The sequence below is a fragment of the Tachyglossus aculeatus genome, chromosome 2 (genome assembly GCF_015852505.1).
Source record: "Tachyglossus aculeatus isolate mTacAcu1 chromosome 2, mTacAcu1.pri, whole genome shotgun sequence".
Lineage (NCBI taxonomy): Eukaryota > Metazoa > Chordata > Mammalia > Monotremata > Tachyglossidae > Tachyglossus > Tachyglossus aculeatus.
The window spans coordinates 137,405,436-137,422,763 of NC_052067.1; the positions used below are offsets into that span (position 1 = coordinate 137,405,436).

The 17,328-nt window shown below is 46.8% G+C and overlaps 1 protein-coding gene across 1 annotated transcript; it reads left to right on the forward strand.

The window, feature by feature from the left end:
- The first annotated feature begins 7,563 nt into the window (after positions 1–7,563).
- LOC119939620 (olfactory receptor 51L1-like) lies at positions 7,564–14,802 on the forward strand. The gene is made up of 2 exons (XM_038759747.1): positions 7,564–7,688; positions 13,700–14,802. The coding sequence occupies exons 1-2, from the start codon at positions 7,564–7,566 to the stop codon at positions 14,664–14,666; spliced, it is 1,092 nt and encodes a 363-aa protein (XP_038615675.1). The 3' UTR covers positions 14,667–14,802.
- Positions 14,803–17,328: the final 2,526 nt, after the last annotated feature.

Consider the following 17,328-nt stretch of genomic DNA (forward strand, 5'->3'; position numbering starts at 1 on the left):
ACATCATTAAAATCAACCCTTTCCTGTCCATCCAAAGTGAAACTGCTGATCCAAGCACTTTCCTAACCCACCTTGGCTACTGCATCAATCTCCTTGTTGATCCCTCTTCCCACTCCAGTCCATACTCCACTCTGTGGCCCAGTTCATTCTTCTAAAAACCAGTTCAGGCATGTTTCTCTGCTCCTCAAGTATCTCCAGGGGTTGCTCATCCACCTCATCAAACAGAAACTCCTTATCACTAGCTTTAAAGCACCCTATCACCTTGCCCCTGCCTACGATACCTCACTGATTTCCTGCCACAGCCCAACACTTAACTCCTCTAACCCAACCTACTGACTATATCTCAGTTTTGTCTACTTTTCCTCTGACCCCTTGTCCTTGACTTTCAATTGGCCTGGAACTCTCTCCCACTTCAAATACAACAGACTACCCCTTGCCCCACCTTCAGAGCCTTAATAAAATCACATCCCCTCCAAGAGGCTTCCCAACTAAGCCCTCATTTCCCCTACTCCGTTTCCTTTTTTCATCGTCTTTGCACTTGGATTTGTACCCTTTAAACATTTGATATTCATGCCACTCTCAGCCCCACAGCACTTACATATACAGACATCTGTAATTTATTTATTTATATTAATGTCTGTCTCTCTACCTGTGGTCAGGGAACATACATACCAACTTTGTTATATTGTACTTTCTCAGGTGCTTAATACAGTGCTCTGCAAACAGTAAGAACTCAATAAGTTATGATTAATTGATTGATTCGAGGACCAATCATTTCAGTGACTTAGTGTTTTGTGTACTTCAGTGGATGTGGGTGTGGTGGGAGTGTATGGGTATGATACACAGTGTGTTGGACAGTGGGTAAGGTACTCCAGACCAGCTAGAGAGAGGCTTTTGGGAAGGTCTGGTGATGTGTCAGGCTGGTCCCAGAGTTATTGATGTCCCAGGGAGATGGAAGGAAAACTTGCCTTGCATGTTTATCACAATTAAAAGGGGAACCAAAGAAGGAAATTAAACTGACCTCACAAGACCAACTACTTAAAAGGTGAGGGAGTGTTACCCAGGCAGGTATATTCTACTTGGGTGAACTACAGCCAAATATTGAGGGTGGTAGGGGCTACCCACATTAGCTGTGCTGGTTGTGCTGACAGCTAGAATCCAGAATCCCTGCTAAGAGCGGGAGAGCGGTGGCTGAAAGAAGGAGGCGGATTGGGGTGGTTTGCTAATCCTGGGATACTGGCAAGTGACATCGGTGGATAGCGCATTTGGGACAGGGGCGAGAACGAGGGCGGGCCACAGCAGGGGTGGGGCATGGCTGCCTTGGGTCTGGGTCTGGACTGTGGGCAGGAGTGAGGGTGGGCACGTGCACCATGCAGAGAGCTCAGGCTGCCGCAGGGTTGGTATCCCTTTCCCCCTCTCCTGGGAGATTGGAGCTCCGATTACAGCTTCTCTCACCCCTTCTCCTCCATCTTGTGTGTGTTCGTGTCAAGCAGCAGGTGAAGCTCCTTCTCCTCCTGCTCCCTAGCTCTCAGCCCTGTGGTGAGGGAGAACTGGGGGTCCCCCCCCCACCGCAAGTTCTGCAGTCTGGGAGGGGTCCAACCTTCCCTGGGTGGCCTTTTCAACTCCTACTCCCCATTGCTCAAACCATGGCAGCAGGGACCCAGGCTCACCAGCTGCACTCAGGAGTGCGGCAGAGGTCTGAGTCCAGCATCTCACCTCTACCCAGTGCTCTAGCCCTGGACCCCGGGCCAGGTGGAAACAGGGAACCCAGGATGGCAGGTCCTGACGTGCCCCACCAGGAGGAGTGGAGGCGGATGGCAATGGCCACCGATTGACTCAGGGAAGTGATTGACAATCCAGCAACCAATGGAAGGCCATGGGGGATTTGTGCCAACATGACTGTTTGGGGGAGGGATTGGGTAAATGGACAAAAGCTAAAAGACCAGATTTGCAGGTAATACACATGCTCAGCACCTAGACGCGTGGATGTGTGTTGGGATCTCCCAGAGGGAGTGGGAATAAAGGCACTTGGACTGGAATGAGCTGTTGTTCAGGTGATTTCTATGTTATCCACCTCGGGGGAGTGGTAGCATCATTGGCAGTGGGGAGCAGGAGAGAGTGTGAGTGGGTCGGCACAGACAATTACCATTACAGCAAAACATAATCCAAGGGCACATCCAGCTGCTATAGTAGTCCTGCTAGACTGAAATTGCCTTGTGGGCAGGAATCGTGCCTACAAACTCTATTACACTGTACTTTCCCAAGCACTTAGCATAGAATTCTGCACCCAGTAAGCGCTCAATAAGTAGCACTGATTGACTGATTGATCCCTTTCCCTTCTCAACCACTGACATCTGAATGAAGCTCATCTGAATTCAAGCCCCAAACTGTCCAATCTGATTAACTCTATAATTCTATTTATTTACATTGATGCTATTGATGCCTGTCCACTTGCTTTGTTTTGTTGTCTGTCTCCCCGCTTCTAGACTGTGAGCCCTATGGGTAGGGATTGTCTCTGTTGCTAAATTGTACTTTACAAGTGCTTAGTACAGTACTCTGCACACAGTAAGCGCTCAATAAATATGATTGAATGAATTAATTAATTAACAGGTGTCTACCCCAGAGACTAACACAATTTAATAAATATCATCATCATTATTTTTGTTGTAATTATTATGAAGTATATTGGGGAGTAGACAGGACTAACAGAGAGATATAATGTACAAAGGAGAGAAACACCAAAACGTAAGATAGATGAGGAGTCCCATGGCCTAGTGGAAAGAACAAGGGACTGGAGTCAGAGGACCTAGGTTCTTATCCCAGCTCTGCCACTTGCCTGCTGTCTGACCTTGGGCAAGTTACTTAACTCCTTGGTGCCTCAATTTCCTCATTTGTAAAATGAGGATAAAATACCTGTTCTTCTCCCTTAGATGTGAGCACCGCGTGGCACAGGAGCTGTGTCCAGCCTAATTATCTTGTATCTACCCCTGCACTTAGTTCAGTGCTTGTTATATAGTAAGCACTTACAAATGCCACCATTGTTATTATGATTAAGACACAAGCAAACAATAGCAACCAAACAGCCCAAAAAATGATGCCAAACAAAGCAGTTAAACATAGCTCACAGTCTTTGATTCCAGATACTCTTTTATAGCTTTAAAACACTCAATCACCTTGCCGCCTCCTACCAACATACCTCACTGCTTTCCTACCTCAACCCACCTGGCACACTTGGCTCCTCTAATGTCTACCTACTCACTGCACCTCAAACTCATTTATCTCGCTGTTGACTTCTCTCCTTCATCCTGTCTCTAACCTGGAACGCCCCCTCTCTTCATGACCAACAGATGTTGACTCTAAGCCTTATTAAAAGCACATCTTCTCCCACTCCATCTTGTGTTACGCTTGTACTTGGATTTGCAACCTTTATTCACTACACCCTCAGCCCCACAACATTTATGTACATATCTATAATTAATTTATATTAATGTCAGTCTCCCCCTCTAGGCTGCAAGCTCTCTGTGGACAGAGAACATGTCTACCAATGTACTCTCCCAAGTGCTTCGTACAGTGCACTGGGCACAAAAAGTGCTCAATAAATACTAGTGATTAATGGATTAATCGCCTCCATCATCATCATCAATCGTATTTATTGAGCGCTTACTATGTGCAGAGCACTGTACTAAGCGCTTGGGAAGTACAAATTGGAAACATATAGAGACAGTCCCTTCCCAACAGTGGGCTCACAGTCTAAAAGGGGGGAGACAGAGAACAAAACCAAACATACTAACAAAATAAAATAAATAGAATAGATATGTACAAATAAAATAAATAAATAAATAGAGTAATAAATATGTACAAACATATATACATATATACAGGTGCTGTGGGGAAGGGAAGGAGGTAAGATGGGGGGATGGAGAGGGGGACGAGGGGGAGAGGAAAGAAGGGGCTCAGTCTGGGAAGGCCTCCTGGAGGAGGTGAGCTCTCAGCAGGGCCTTGAAGGGAGGAAGAGAGCTAGCTTGGCGGATGGGCAGAGGGAGGGCATTCCAGGCCCGGGGGATGACATGGGCCGGGGGTCGATGGCGGGACAGGCGAGAGCGAGGTACGGTGAGGAGATTAGCGGCGGAGGAGCGGAGGGTGCGGGCTGGGCTGGAGAAGGAGAGAAGGGAGGTGAGGTAGGAGGGGGCGAGGTGATGGAGAGCCTTGAATCCCAGGGTGAGGAGTTTCTGCCTGATGCACAGATTGATTGGTAGCCACTGGAGATTTTTGAGGAGGGGAGTGATATGCCCAGAGCGTTTCTGGACAAAGATAATCTGGGCAGCAGCATGAAGTATGGATTGAAGTGGAGAGAGACACGAGGATGGGAGGTCAGAGAGAAGGCTGATGCAGTAGTCCAGACGGGATAGGATGAGAGCTTGAATGAGCAGGGTAGCGGTTGGGATGGAGAGGAAAGGGAGGATCTTGGCAATGTTGTGGAGCTGAGACCGGCAGGTTTTGGTGACGGCTTGGATGTGAGGGGTGAATGAGAGAGCGGAGTCAAGGATGACACCAAGGTTGCGGGCTTGTGAGACGGGAAGGATGGTAGTGCCATCAACAGAGATGGGAAAGTCAGGGAGAGGGCAAGGTTTGGGAGGGAAGACAAGGAGTTCAGTCTTCGACATGTTGAGCTTTAGGTGGCGGGCAGACATCCAAATGGAGATGTCCTGAAGGCAGGAGGAGATGCGAGCCTGGAGAGAGGGGGAGAGAGCAGGGGTAGAGATGTACATCTGGGTGTCATCAGCGTAGAGATGATAGTTGAAGCCGTGGGAGCGAATGAGGTCACCAAGGGAGTGGGTGTAGATCGAGAACAGAAGGGGACCAAGCACTGAACCTCGGGGAACCCCCACAGTAAGAGGATGGGAGGGGGAGGAGGAGCCTGCAAAAGAGACTGAGAAAGAACGACCAGAGAGGTAAGAGGAGAACCAGGAGAGGGCGGAGTCTGTGAAGCCAAGGTCAGATAGCGTGTTGAGAAGAAGGGGGTGGTCCACAGTCCCTCACTAAATCCTCATTTCCTCTTCTCCCACTCCCTTCTGCATCACCTTTGCACTTGGATTTGCACCTTTTATTCATCCCTCCCTCATCCCCACAGTACTTATGCACATATCCATAATTTATTTATTTATATAAATATCTGTTGTGGGCAGAGAATGTGGGGCAGGGAATGTGTCTACCGAACCTGTTGTTTTGTATTCTCCCAAGCATTTAGTGTGGTGCTCTGCATACAGTAAACGCTCAGTAAATACCATTGACTGACTGATTCCAGAGTCCATAGGCTTCTCAGCATTGGATTAGATTCTGCTGGGCAGTGGATCTCCTGTCCGACCATGCTGGCGTGAGGCATCGAGGCTGGATCAGCAGCAGGCTGCTAAAGGGACTCCAAGTCTCCTAGGGGCTCTGGGCCATGTAGGTCTCTCCTGCTGGAAGCAATGTGGTCTAGCAGAAATAGCATAGGCCTGGACGTCAGAGGACATATATTCTGATCCCAGCTCCATCACTTCCCGATGCCTCAGCTTTCTCATCTGCAAAATGAGAAAGCTCATCTGCAAAATGAGAAAGTTTTTATACTGTCCCTCATCCTCAGCACATTTTTATCCCTTCATTGTTTGTTGGTTAAGCCTCATCTGTTTCCCCTTTGTTCCTCCTCCCCTCCTGGGCAGGGACCCCCCATTCTCTTCAGAAGTGGGAGTTTCCCCTGCTCCTGATCATGAGGAGCGATCCTGTTTAGCCTGAGGGCCCCCTTTTCCCTGCAATTGTCTATTCTGTACCAGGTGTTAATGCTATTGGCTCATGTTGATTCATAATAGCCCCTTGAATGGTAATAATAATAATAACAATAATAATAATAATGGCATTTGTTAAGAGCTTAGTATGTGCAAAGCACTGTTCTAAGCACTGGGGGGGATACAAGGTGACCAGGTTGTCCCACATGGGGCTCACAGTCTTCATCCCCATTTTACAGATGAGGGAACTGAGGCTCAGAGAAGTGAAGTGACTTGCCCAAGGTCACACAGCAGACATGGCAGAGCCAGGATTCGAACCCATACCTCTGACTCCAAAGCCCAGGCTCTTTCCACTGAGTCATGCTGCTTCTCTAGGTAAACAACTCTCTGGGAGAGGTAAACAACTCTCCCAGAGTCCTCCTCTTTGCTTAGTGCCTTTCCCTACAATCCATCCCTTAAAATACTAAATTACTAATAGTGACATTTGTTAAGTGCTTACTATGTGCCAAGCACTGTATCCAAGTCCTTCTGACTCCCACGCCCGTTCTGTATCCACTAGACCATGCTGCTATTATTCTGTGATATTAGGGAAAATTGCCACCACAGAGGCTGAGTAAGCCTTTTGTGTAACGGTCATTGGTGACCACTACTCAGAAACCAGGGGCCCTCCTGTAAATAGCCAAGGAGCCCTTTAGTGAGTGGCCAGTGGATAGAGCATGGGCCTGAGAGTCAGGCTGTGAGGTTCTAATCCCAGCTCTGCCACTTGTCTGCTCTGTGACCTTGGGCAAGTCACTTAACTTCTCTGTGCCTCAGTTATCTCATCTGTAAAATGGGTATTAAGATTGTGAGCCCCATGTGGGACAGGGACTGTGTCCAACCCGTTTTGCTTGTATCCACCCCAGAACTTAGTACGGTGTCTGGCACATAGTAAGTGCTTAATACCACATTTACTATTATTATTATTGGAGAAGCAGCGTGGCCCAGTGGAAAGAGCCTGGGCTTTGGAGTCAGAGGTTGTGGGTTCAAATCCAGGCTCTGCCAATTGTCAGCTGTGTGACTTTGGGCAAGTCACTTCACTTCTCTGTGCCTCAGTTACCTCATCTGTAAAATGGGGATTAAGACTGTGAGCCCCCCGTGGGACAACCTGATCACCTTGTAACCTCCCCAGAGCTCCTGTGAATGGTCAGTGATGTCTGGTGCTGCAGAGGCTAGTTGATCCAGTCTTTGAACTCAAGGAACCCTCCTGAGAATACCCCCCTGAGTGGCCAGTGTAGACTGTGGCAGTAGAGGCTCGGTGAGTGGTCAGTCATGCAGTGGCCAGGGGACCTTCCTGTGAATAGTCGGTAGTGTCTGGTGCTGCAGAGGCTGGCGGGGGGGGGGAGGGGCCTCCATTTAGTCTGTCATTGACAACTGCTACTCAGAAGCCGGGGGTTGCCTTCCCCCATCGTGTATGGCCAGAGGATCCTCCGGCGAGTGGCCAGGGACAACTGCGGTTGCCAAGGCCAGGGAGTCTCCGGTTGAATTAGTCACAGCTGTGGTGAGTTTACCATAGCCATTGAGGGGGTCGGGGGAGAAACCCATAGTTTTGTCACAGCTATTGCAGTGGTGGGGTCAGGATCCACCCTTGAGGAAGGTTATGCCCCCGGGCCAGAACCATCAGGAGGCAGACCACCATTATACCCTGCCTGACATCCAAACAGGCTCAGGGAGTTAATGAAACCCCTGGGGTGGCTGGGTCCATACAGGCTAATGTCCCTCCGCAATAAAGGCAGTCTTATTCCAAGACCTATGATACAGGAAGATGCTCCAAAACCCATTCACCACAACCAGCACTGTAAAGAAACTTGCCTCATGGGTAGTCCATGTCTACGTCTCTATATCTCTTCATCTCTTCCCATTCCATTCGGTGAGTGGGAGTGGGGTCTGGTTTATGGTTCAGGAAAATCAATAGGTTCCAGTGCTATTCAGTTTTCAAACTTGAAGGCACATCTCCTCCAAGAGGCTTTCCCTGACTAAGCCCTCCTTACCTCTTTTCCCATTCCCTTGTGCATCACCCTGACTTGTTCCCTTTATTCAACCCCCCTCCCAATCCTATAGCATTTATGTACATATCTGTAATTTATTTATTTAATGTCTCCCCCTCTAGACTGTAAGCTCGTTGTGGGGAGGGAATGTGTCTGTTCACTGTTATATGGTACTCTCCCAAGCGCTTAGTACAGTGCTTCTGCACACTGTAAGTGCTCCATAAATACAACTGATTGACAGATTAGCAGGTCATTCAGGGACATTACACAGGGTCAGCCTCTCTGCAAAGCACCCCACCCTCCAATAATCCACCTACTCCCATCACTTCAATTATCCCTGAAATATCTATTCTGCCTTCTTTGGGGATAGGGAATTGTATCCATGTTCTGGGTCCTTTGTACCTGATTTTAGTGTTACTGGCTTGTGCTGATTCACTGTAGACCCTGGAGCAGTAAAGCAGTAAAGAGTGTACCCAGAATCTTTCACTTCGCTTGGTGTCTTCCCTGACATCAAGCCCATCTCCTTGCAGTCAGCCTCAATGTTGTCCACCCACTGGCCCCACCTTACCTAGCTGTTGCCTTCTCCGGCTATTTCCCTTTTGCTGTATTTATTCCTCCCAAACCAAGCTGAACCCCACTCTTGCTCTCTACCCTCCTGACTCTGCTCCCTCACTCCACTCGTTCCCCCAGCTTGGAATTCTCTCCTCCAGACAGCCCACAACTCTCCCCACATTCAAAGTCCTCCTAAAACTCCACTTCTTCTACCAAGCTATTTTTTTACGGTTCTTATTAAACAGTTACTTGGTGCCAAGTTTTATACTGAACACTAGTGTAGAGAGAAGATAATCAGGTTGGACAAAGCCCCTGTTCCACAAGGGGCTCACAGTCTAAGTATGAGGAAGTAGGATTTAATGCCATGTTACAGATAAGGAAACCAAGGTATGGAGAAGGTAAGTGACTTGCCCAAAATCACACTGTAGACAAATGGGAGAGCTGGAATTAGGAGTAAAGGGATATTCCAACCCTCAATTTTACCTGAATTTCCCAAAGAATCTGTTTGTGGAATCCTGGTTGCTGAGAGTGTGGGCACTATGTTGAAGGAGCAAAGATGTCACAGTTGAAGTGATATTTGCAGTGCAGAACATCTCAAAAATGTCTCCAATTTGGTTTCTAATGGATCCCCAAATCAGTTTAGGGGAAGACAGGTAAGCTAGGAGGGCACTCCAGGGATTGGGGGTGTGGGAATGAGAGGGGCTGTGTCTGAAGCAGGAAAGTCCAGAGTCCATTAGCACTATGCATGTAAAGAACTAGGTAAAATTCCACAGCTAGGTGAAATTCCCCAGTATAAGGGGTTGGATTTTTCAGGTCTTAAAAAAATACCAGGCTATGTTCTGTTTAAATATGGTATTTACATTTCAAAAATTGGGTAGTTATTTTAGTTTTAACTTTTATAATTTACATGCAATCAAGATGTATTAACCACTTATTGTGTGCAGAGCACTTACTGTTTGGAAAAGTGCAATATATCACAGTTGGTAGGCATGATCCCTGCCTCCTGTTTACTCTGCTTACAGTCTACAATAAAATTGTTTGCGTTTACAAACCAAATGAACAAATTAAAGTTAAAATCTGGAGGGTTTACCCTTCAGTTTAATTCTTAATCTTTAGAAGATATTTGGATATTTTAAACTAGGATATTTTAAATTTAGAAAATATTTTAAACTAAAATATTAAGATATTTTAAACTAGGATTAAATCTATAAAACCCTAGAGTTCCATACCTTAGACAAGATGGAAGGGACCACAGCAGAGCAAGGCTGTAGATTAAAACTGAGGCCAAAAGGAGAAAGAAGGCAGGAAACAGTTTCACATTTCCTCCTGCCTTCAGACCACTTCTACATGTCCTGCCAACAGCTCGAACTAAACATATCCAAAACGTAACTCCTTGTCACCCCACCCAAACCCCATCCTTCCCCTGACTTTCCCATCACTGCAGATGAAACCACTATCCTCCGTGACCAACAAGCTCTTAACTTCAGCATAATCTTCAACTTATCTCTCTCATTCAACCAAAATATGCAATCTGTCTCCAGATCCTATCAATTCTACCATCACAGAATCTCTAGAATCTGTCCTTTCCATCCAAGTTACCAAGAACTACCAAGCAACCAAGCTAACCCGAGCACTCATTTCCTGCCTTGACTGCTGCATTAGCCTTCTCACTGACGTCCCCATAACCCAGCTTTCCCCTTTCCTCTCTCCAGTCCATATTTTTCTCTACTCCCCAGACCATCTTTATGGAAAAATGTTCAGCCTACATCCCTGCTCCTCAAATATCTCCAGCAACTGCCCATCCATTTTCTCATTACCTTGTAATCCCCCCAGCGCTTAGAACAGTGCTTGGCACAGAGTAAGTGCTTAACAAATACCAACATGCATCAAACAGAAACTCCTTACCATTGACTTTAAAGCACTTAATCAGTGCACCCCTTCCTACCTTACCTCACTGATTTCCTACTAAAGCCCAGCTGGCACAATTGACTCCTCCAGCCCCAGCTTGCTCATTTTCCCTCGATCTCACCTACCTATCTAGTGACCCCTATTCCATGTCCTCCCTTAAGCCTGAAGCTCCCTCCCCCTTCTTATATGACAGACCACCACCCTCCCCACTTTCAAAGCCCTATTAAAATCATATCTCCAAGAGCTCTAGATTTTTGGATAGGTGACAAATAGACAACAGAATGCAGAAAATTAAATTGGAATATTCGAAGAATTTGTGGCATCAGGTTTCTCTCCCGGCTTCCCCAACAAAGCCTTCATTATCCCTACCCCCTCACCCTTCTGCATCACCCTTGCACTTGGGTTTGCACACTTTAAGCACTTGATATTTACCACAGCCCCAGTCCCAAAGCATTTATGTCCGTAATTCATGTTGATGTCTGTCTTCCCCCTTCTAGACTGTGAGCCCGCTGTTGGGTAGGGATTGTCTCTGTTGCTGAGCTGTACTTTCCAAGTGGTTAGTATGGTCCTTTGCACATTGTAAATGCTCAATAAATACAATTGAATGAATGAATAAATAGGGTTTGAGAGAGTACAATAGAGTAGGCAGACACAATTCCTGCCCTCAGGGAGCTCACAGTTGTACCTGCTAGGATAGCATCATGACCTAGTGGAAATAATAGTAATAATAATAATTGTGGTATTTTTAAATGACATTTCTTAAGCACTTACTATGTGCAAAGCACTGTTCTAAGCGCTGGGGAATTTACCAGGTGATCAGGTTGTCCCACGGGGGGCTCACAGTCTTCATCCCCATTTTACAGATGAGGTAACTGAGGCATAGAGAAGTTAAGTGACTTGCCCAAAGTCACACAGCTGACAATTGGTGGAGTCAGGATTTGAACCCATGACCTCTGACTCCAAAGCCCAGGCTCTTTCCACTGAGCCATGCTGCTTTTAGATATTTGTTAAGTTCTTACTGTGTAGCAGGCACTGTACTAAGATCTGGGGAGGATACAAGCAAATAGTGTTAGACACAGTCTCTGTCCCATATGGGGCTCACAGATGTAAAATAAATCCCTATTTTACAGATGAGGTAACTGAGGCCCAGAGAAGTAGAGGGACATGCCCAAGGTGCCACAGCAGACCCTGGAAGACCCACCAAAGTGTCGGGATTAGAACTCATGACCTTCTGACTCCAAGGCCTGGGCTCTAGCCACTACACCAAGCAGCATGACTCAGTGGAAAGAGCACGGGCTTTGGAGTTAGAGGTCAGGGGTTCAAATCCTGGCTCTGCCAATTGTCAGCTGTGTGACTTTGGGCAAGTCACTCCACTTCTCTGTGCTTCAGTTACCTCATCTGTTAAATGGGGATTAAGACTGTAAACCCCCGTAGGACAACCTGATCACCTTGTAACCTCCCCAGCACTTAGAACAGTGCTTTGCACATAGTAAGCGCTTAATAAATGCTATTATTATTATTATTATTATTATTATTATTATTATTATTATTATTATTATTATTATCATTACGGTCATGGGCCTGGGAGGCAAAGGATCTGGGTCCTAATCCCAGTTCTGCCATTTGTCTGCTGTGTGACCTTAGGCAAGTCACTTCACTTCTCTGTACTTCAATTACTTCATCTATAGAATGGGAATTAAATCCTACTCCCTCTACTTGGGCCATGGGTCTGTGTCCTGATTCATTCATTCATTCAATCGTATTTATTGAGTGCTTACTGTGTGCAGAGCACTGTACTAAGCACTTGTTGGCAACATATAGAGATGGTCCCTACCCAACATTGATCCATTCGTAACTACACCAGTGCTTAGAACAATCCTTGGCACGTAGTAAGCACTTAACAAGCAACATAATTAAAAATTACTAATTCTGATGGCTGCAAACATCCAAGACCTTTCCATGCCTTCCCTCACCCAACTTCCTGCTTCCACCAACTCCCTCTGGAGGCACTGAAGGGGACGTAGAAATGAGTGAGAGCCCTTATGGTCTCTTGAGCATCAAAACATCTGCTCATTATTTCTGAACTCTTCTATTCATCCAATGTGAGTGGGTTGGTAATGGTAACAATAGTATTAGTTAAGCATTTAATTCATTCATTCATTCAATCTTATTTACTGAGTGCCTACTGTGTGCAGAGCACTGTACGAAGCACTTGGGAGAATATAATACAATACTAAGCAGGCACATTCCCTGCCACAACGAGTTTACAGTCTACAGGTGGGGAGACAGACATTAATATAAATAAATAAATAAATAAATAAATAAATAACAGGTTTGTACGTAAGTGTTGTGGGGCTGGGAAGGGCAAACAAAGGGAGCAAGTCAGAGCAACACAGAACTGAGTGGGAAAAGAGGAAAGGGGGGCTTAGTCAGGGAAAGGCTCTTGGAGGAGAAGTGTTGTCAACATGGCTTTGAGTGGGGGGACAGTAATTGTCAAATTTGAAGAGGGAGGGCATTCCAGGCCAGAGGCAGGATGTGGGCAGGGGGATGGCAGCAAGATGGGTGAGATCGAGGCACAGTGAGAAGGTTAGCATTAGAGGAGTGAAGTATGTGAGATGGGTTGTAGTTGGAGAGTAGTTAGGTGATGTAGGAAGGGGTAAGGTGATGGACTGCTTTAAAGTTAGTGGTGAGGAGTTTTTGTTTGACTCAGAGTTGGATGTGCAATGACTGGAGGTTTTTGATGAGTGGGGAGACATGTCCTGAACATTTTTGTAGAAAAATGATCCAGGCACTAGAGAGAAGTATTGCCTGGAGTGGGGAGAGACAGGAGGCTGGGAGTTCAGCAAGGAGACTGATGCAGTAATCCAGGTGGGATAGAATAAGTGATTGTATAAACGTGGTAGCTGTTTGGATGGAGAGGAAAGGGTGGATTTTAGTGATGTTGTGAAGGTGGTACTAAAAGGATTTAGTGACGGATTTAATATGTGGGTTGAATGAGTGGAGTCAAGGATAATGCTAAGGTTAGTATGTGTCAAGCACTGCACTAAGTGCTGGAGTAGATATAAGATAAGTCAGGTCAGACACAGTCCCTGTCCCACTTGGGCTTCCCATTCTAAGTAGGAGGAAGGATAGGCATTGAATCCCCATTGTACAGATATGAAACTGAAGCCCAGAGAAGTTAAGTGACTTGCCCACTGTCACACAGCAGGCAAGTATTAGAGCTGAGGTTAGAAGCCAGATCCTCTAACTCCCAGGCCCATGCTCTTTCCATTAGGCCTGTTTAAAAGCCTAATTTCCAGCCTCGGTCATTATGCTCGGTGTTGTCAAAGAACGTGTGTATCAACTCTGTTGCATTGTACTCCCCCAAGCACTTAGTACAGTGCTCCAAACACAGCAAGTACTTGATAAATACCATTGATGAGGATGATGATTACGCTGTCCCTTTCATCATAGGAACTGGTGGGCTGAGACCTTCCTGCCACTCATGATGGCTGCTTTCAACAGCAGCAACTTTAGGCCTTTCTTACTAACTGGCTTCCTGGGCCTGGAGTCTGCTCACCACTGGATCTCCACGCTCTTCTTCATGTTCTATCTGATCGCCATCATGGGGAACAGCACCATATTGGTGGTAATCAAGATGGAACGCAGTCTCCACCAGCCCATGCACCTATTCCTGTCTCTGCTGGCCATCTCTGACCTGGGCCTGTGCACCACAACCCTCCCCACCCTGCTGAAACTCTCCTGGCTCGACGACCGAGAAGTCGGCTTTGACGCCTGCCTAGTTCAGATGTTCTTCATTCACGTCTTCTCTCTGATAGAATCGGGCATCCTGCTGACCATGGCCTTCAACCGCTTCATAGCCATATCCCGTCCCCTGAGATACAGGGCCATCCTGACCCAGTCAACTATAGCCAAGATTGGGATTGGGATTGCCCTGAGGGCCGTGGCTGTCATCCTTCCAGGGCCTATCCTCATTAAGAGGCTGAAGTTCTGCAAAGCCAACGTCCTCTCCCACGCCTACTGCCTGCACCCTGATATCATCAAACTGGCTTGCTCTGACCACAGGATCAGCAGCATCTATGGCCTGATTGTCGTCCTCATCACCTTCGGGGTTGACTCGACACTTATCTTGCTCTCCTACCTGAAGATCCTCACCACAGTGTTCAAGCTCGCGTCTGCACAGCAGCGACGTCGGGCCCTTGACACCTGCGTCTCCCACATCCTCGCCGTCCTTCTGCTCTATGTGCCCATGTTGGGTGTCTCCATCATCCACCGCTTCGCCAAACGCATCCCGCCCGTGATCCACACCATCATGGGCTACGTCTACCTCCTGGTCCCACCCGTGCTCAATCCCATCATCTACTGCATCAAGACCAGGGAGATCCGGATCCACCTCCTGAAACTCTTCTCCCGGAAGTAGGAAACAGACAGGGAGCCCAGCCCATCCCCAGTGGCTCTACTGGGGAGGACGTCTGACTGACATCCCAATGTCAGAATGCAAAGAGCGAACAGGAAACGTTCGAACTATCGGTCCAACGGTCAGGAACTGTAGAAGAGATGGGGTGGAAAGAGTTGACATTCTTTCCGGGGTAATGGAGGGACTCCAGGTCGAATCTCGTCAGCCAAATGCAAAGTAATAATAATGATGGCACTTGTTAAGTGCTTACTATGTGCCGACCACTGTTAGAAGGTGGGAGACATTAGCCTTCTTCCACTTGGGCCATCTCCTCCCATAGACCGCAAGGCCCCGGCTTCTCACCCTAGTCATTTTGTCAGGCTTCCCCTGAACACTGCTCAAATGAATAGTCTGGTTTAGAGAGTGGGGATTGTAATGGATGATTCCAAGGCTGGAGAATGAAAACTCTGGGGAAATACCAAGGAAATAATGGACTTGTTGGATATTAAAAAGAACTTTCAGAGTGACAACATTTTGTATGAAAGTGGGAGACACTAAAGATGTTCATAATAATAATAATTTCAACTTTTTGTGATATTTGTTAAGCACTTACTATGCATCAGGCACTGATCTAAGCACTAGGGTAGATATGAGATAATCATGTTGGAGACAATCCCTGTCCCACGTGGGGCTCACAGTCTTAATCCCCATTTTACAGATGAGGTAACCGAGACCCAGAGTAGTAAGTGACTTTCCCGAGATCACACAGCAGTCAAGTGGCGGAGTCAAGACTAGAGCCCAGGTCCAGGTCCTCTGACTCCCAAGCACAATCCAGGCTTTTTCCACTAGACAACCCTACTACTCTTAGCACTGTGTCTGGAGTTTCACCACATCTGTAATCATCCTGTGCCTCCACAATCTGCAAGGTCTATGGGTACTCTTGCCTAATATGTATTTTCTCACCAGTGGTTTTTTTTTATGGTATTTGTTAAGCTCTTCCTATGTGTCAAACACTGTTCTAAGTACTGGGATAGATACAAATTAATTAGGATGGACACAGTCCCCGTCCCTTAAGGGGGGGTTCACAGTCTAAATAGGAGGGAGAAAAGGAGAATTGAGACACAGAGAAGATAAATTACTTGCCAAAAGTCATACAGCAAGCAATTGGCTTAGCCAGGGTTAGAACCCAGGTATTTTAACTCCCAGGCCCATGCTATTTCCACTAGGCCATGCTGTGTCTCCTAAAATTTTGTCCAACAATCAAGGCAAGAAGGAGCATCCTCCTAATGCTCATGATGTTTGTTAAGCACTTACTATGTGCCAAGCACTGTATTGTAAGTGCTGAGGTAGATACAAGATAATCAGATCCCACATGAGGATCACAGTCTAAGTAGGAGAGTGAACAAGTAGAGAATCCCCATTTTGCAGATGAAGGAACTGAGGCACAGAGAAGTTAAGTGATTTTCCCGAAGTCACACAGCAGACAAGTGACAAAGCAGGATTAGTCAGTCAATCATATTTACCGAGCACTTACTATGTGAAGAGCACTGTACTAAACATTCGGGAGAGTACAATATAACAATAAACACGTTCCCTGCTCACAATGAGCTTACAGTCTTGAGGGGAGACAGACATTAATATAAATAAATAAATTACAGGTATGTACATAAGTGCTATGGGGCTCAGACCGGGAATGAATAAAGGGAGCAAGTAAGGGAGATGCAGAAGGGAGTGGGAGAAGAGGAAAGGAGGGCTTAGTCGGGGAAGACCTCTTGGAGAAGATGAGCCATCAATAAGTCTCAGAAGGAGGGGAGAGTAATTGTTTGTTGGATAAGGAGAGAGTAGTTTGTTGGATATTATGGATTACTCATCCTATCCAACCTAGATTACTGCATCGGCCTCCTTTTTGACCTTCCAACCTCCTGCCTCTTCCCACCCAAGTCCATACTTCACTCCACTGCCTGGATCATCTTTCTACAGAAACCTTCAGGACATGTCACCCTCCTCTTCAAAAATCAGTGGTTGCCTATTCACCTCCGTATCAAACAAAAACTCCTCACCATTGGCTTTAAAGCTCCCCAACCCCTTGCCCCTTCTAACCTCACCTCCCTTCTCTCCTTCTCCCAGCCCACACACTCTGATCCTCTGGGGCAAACCTTCTCGCTATGCCTTGATCTCTCCTGTCTCGCCACCAACCCCTAGCCCACATCCTACGTCCAGCCTGGAACACCTTCGCTCCTCAAATCCACTGGACAATTATTCTTCCTTCCTTCAAAGTCTTACTGAAGGCCCAACTCCTCCAAGAGGCCTTCTCAGATTATGCCCCACTTTTCCTCATCTCCGACGCCCTTCTGCGTTGCCCTGACTTGCTCCCTTTGCTCTTCCCCCATCTCCCTGCCCCACAGTACTAACGTATATATCTGTAATTCTATTTATTTATATAGATGTCTGTTTAATTGTACTGAAGTCTGTCTCACCCACTGTAGATTGTGAGCTCGTTGTGGGCAGGGATTCTCTCCCTTTATTGCTATATTGTACTTTCCCAAGCACTTAGTACAGTGCTCTGCACCCAGTAAGATCTCAATAAATATGATTGAATGAATGAATAAATTTGAGGAGGGAGGGTGGTCCAGGCCAGGGGCAAGACTTGGGTGAGAGGTCGGAGGCGAGATAGACAAGGTAGAGG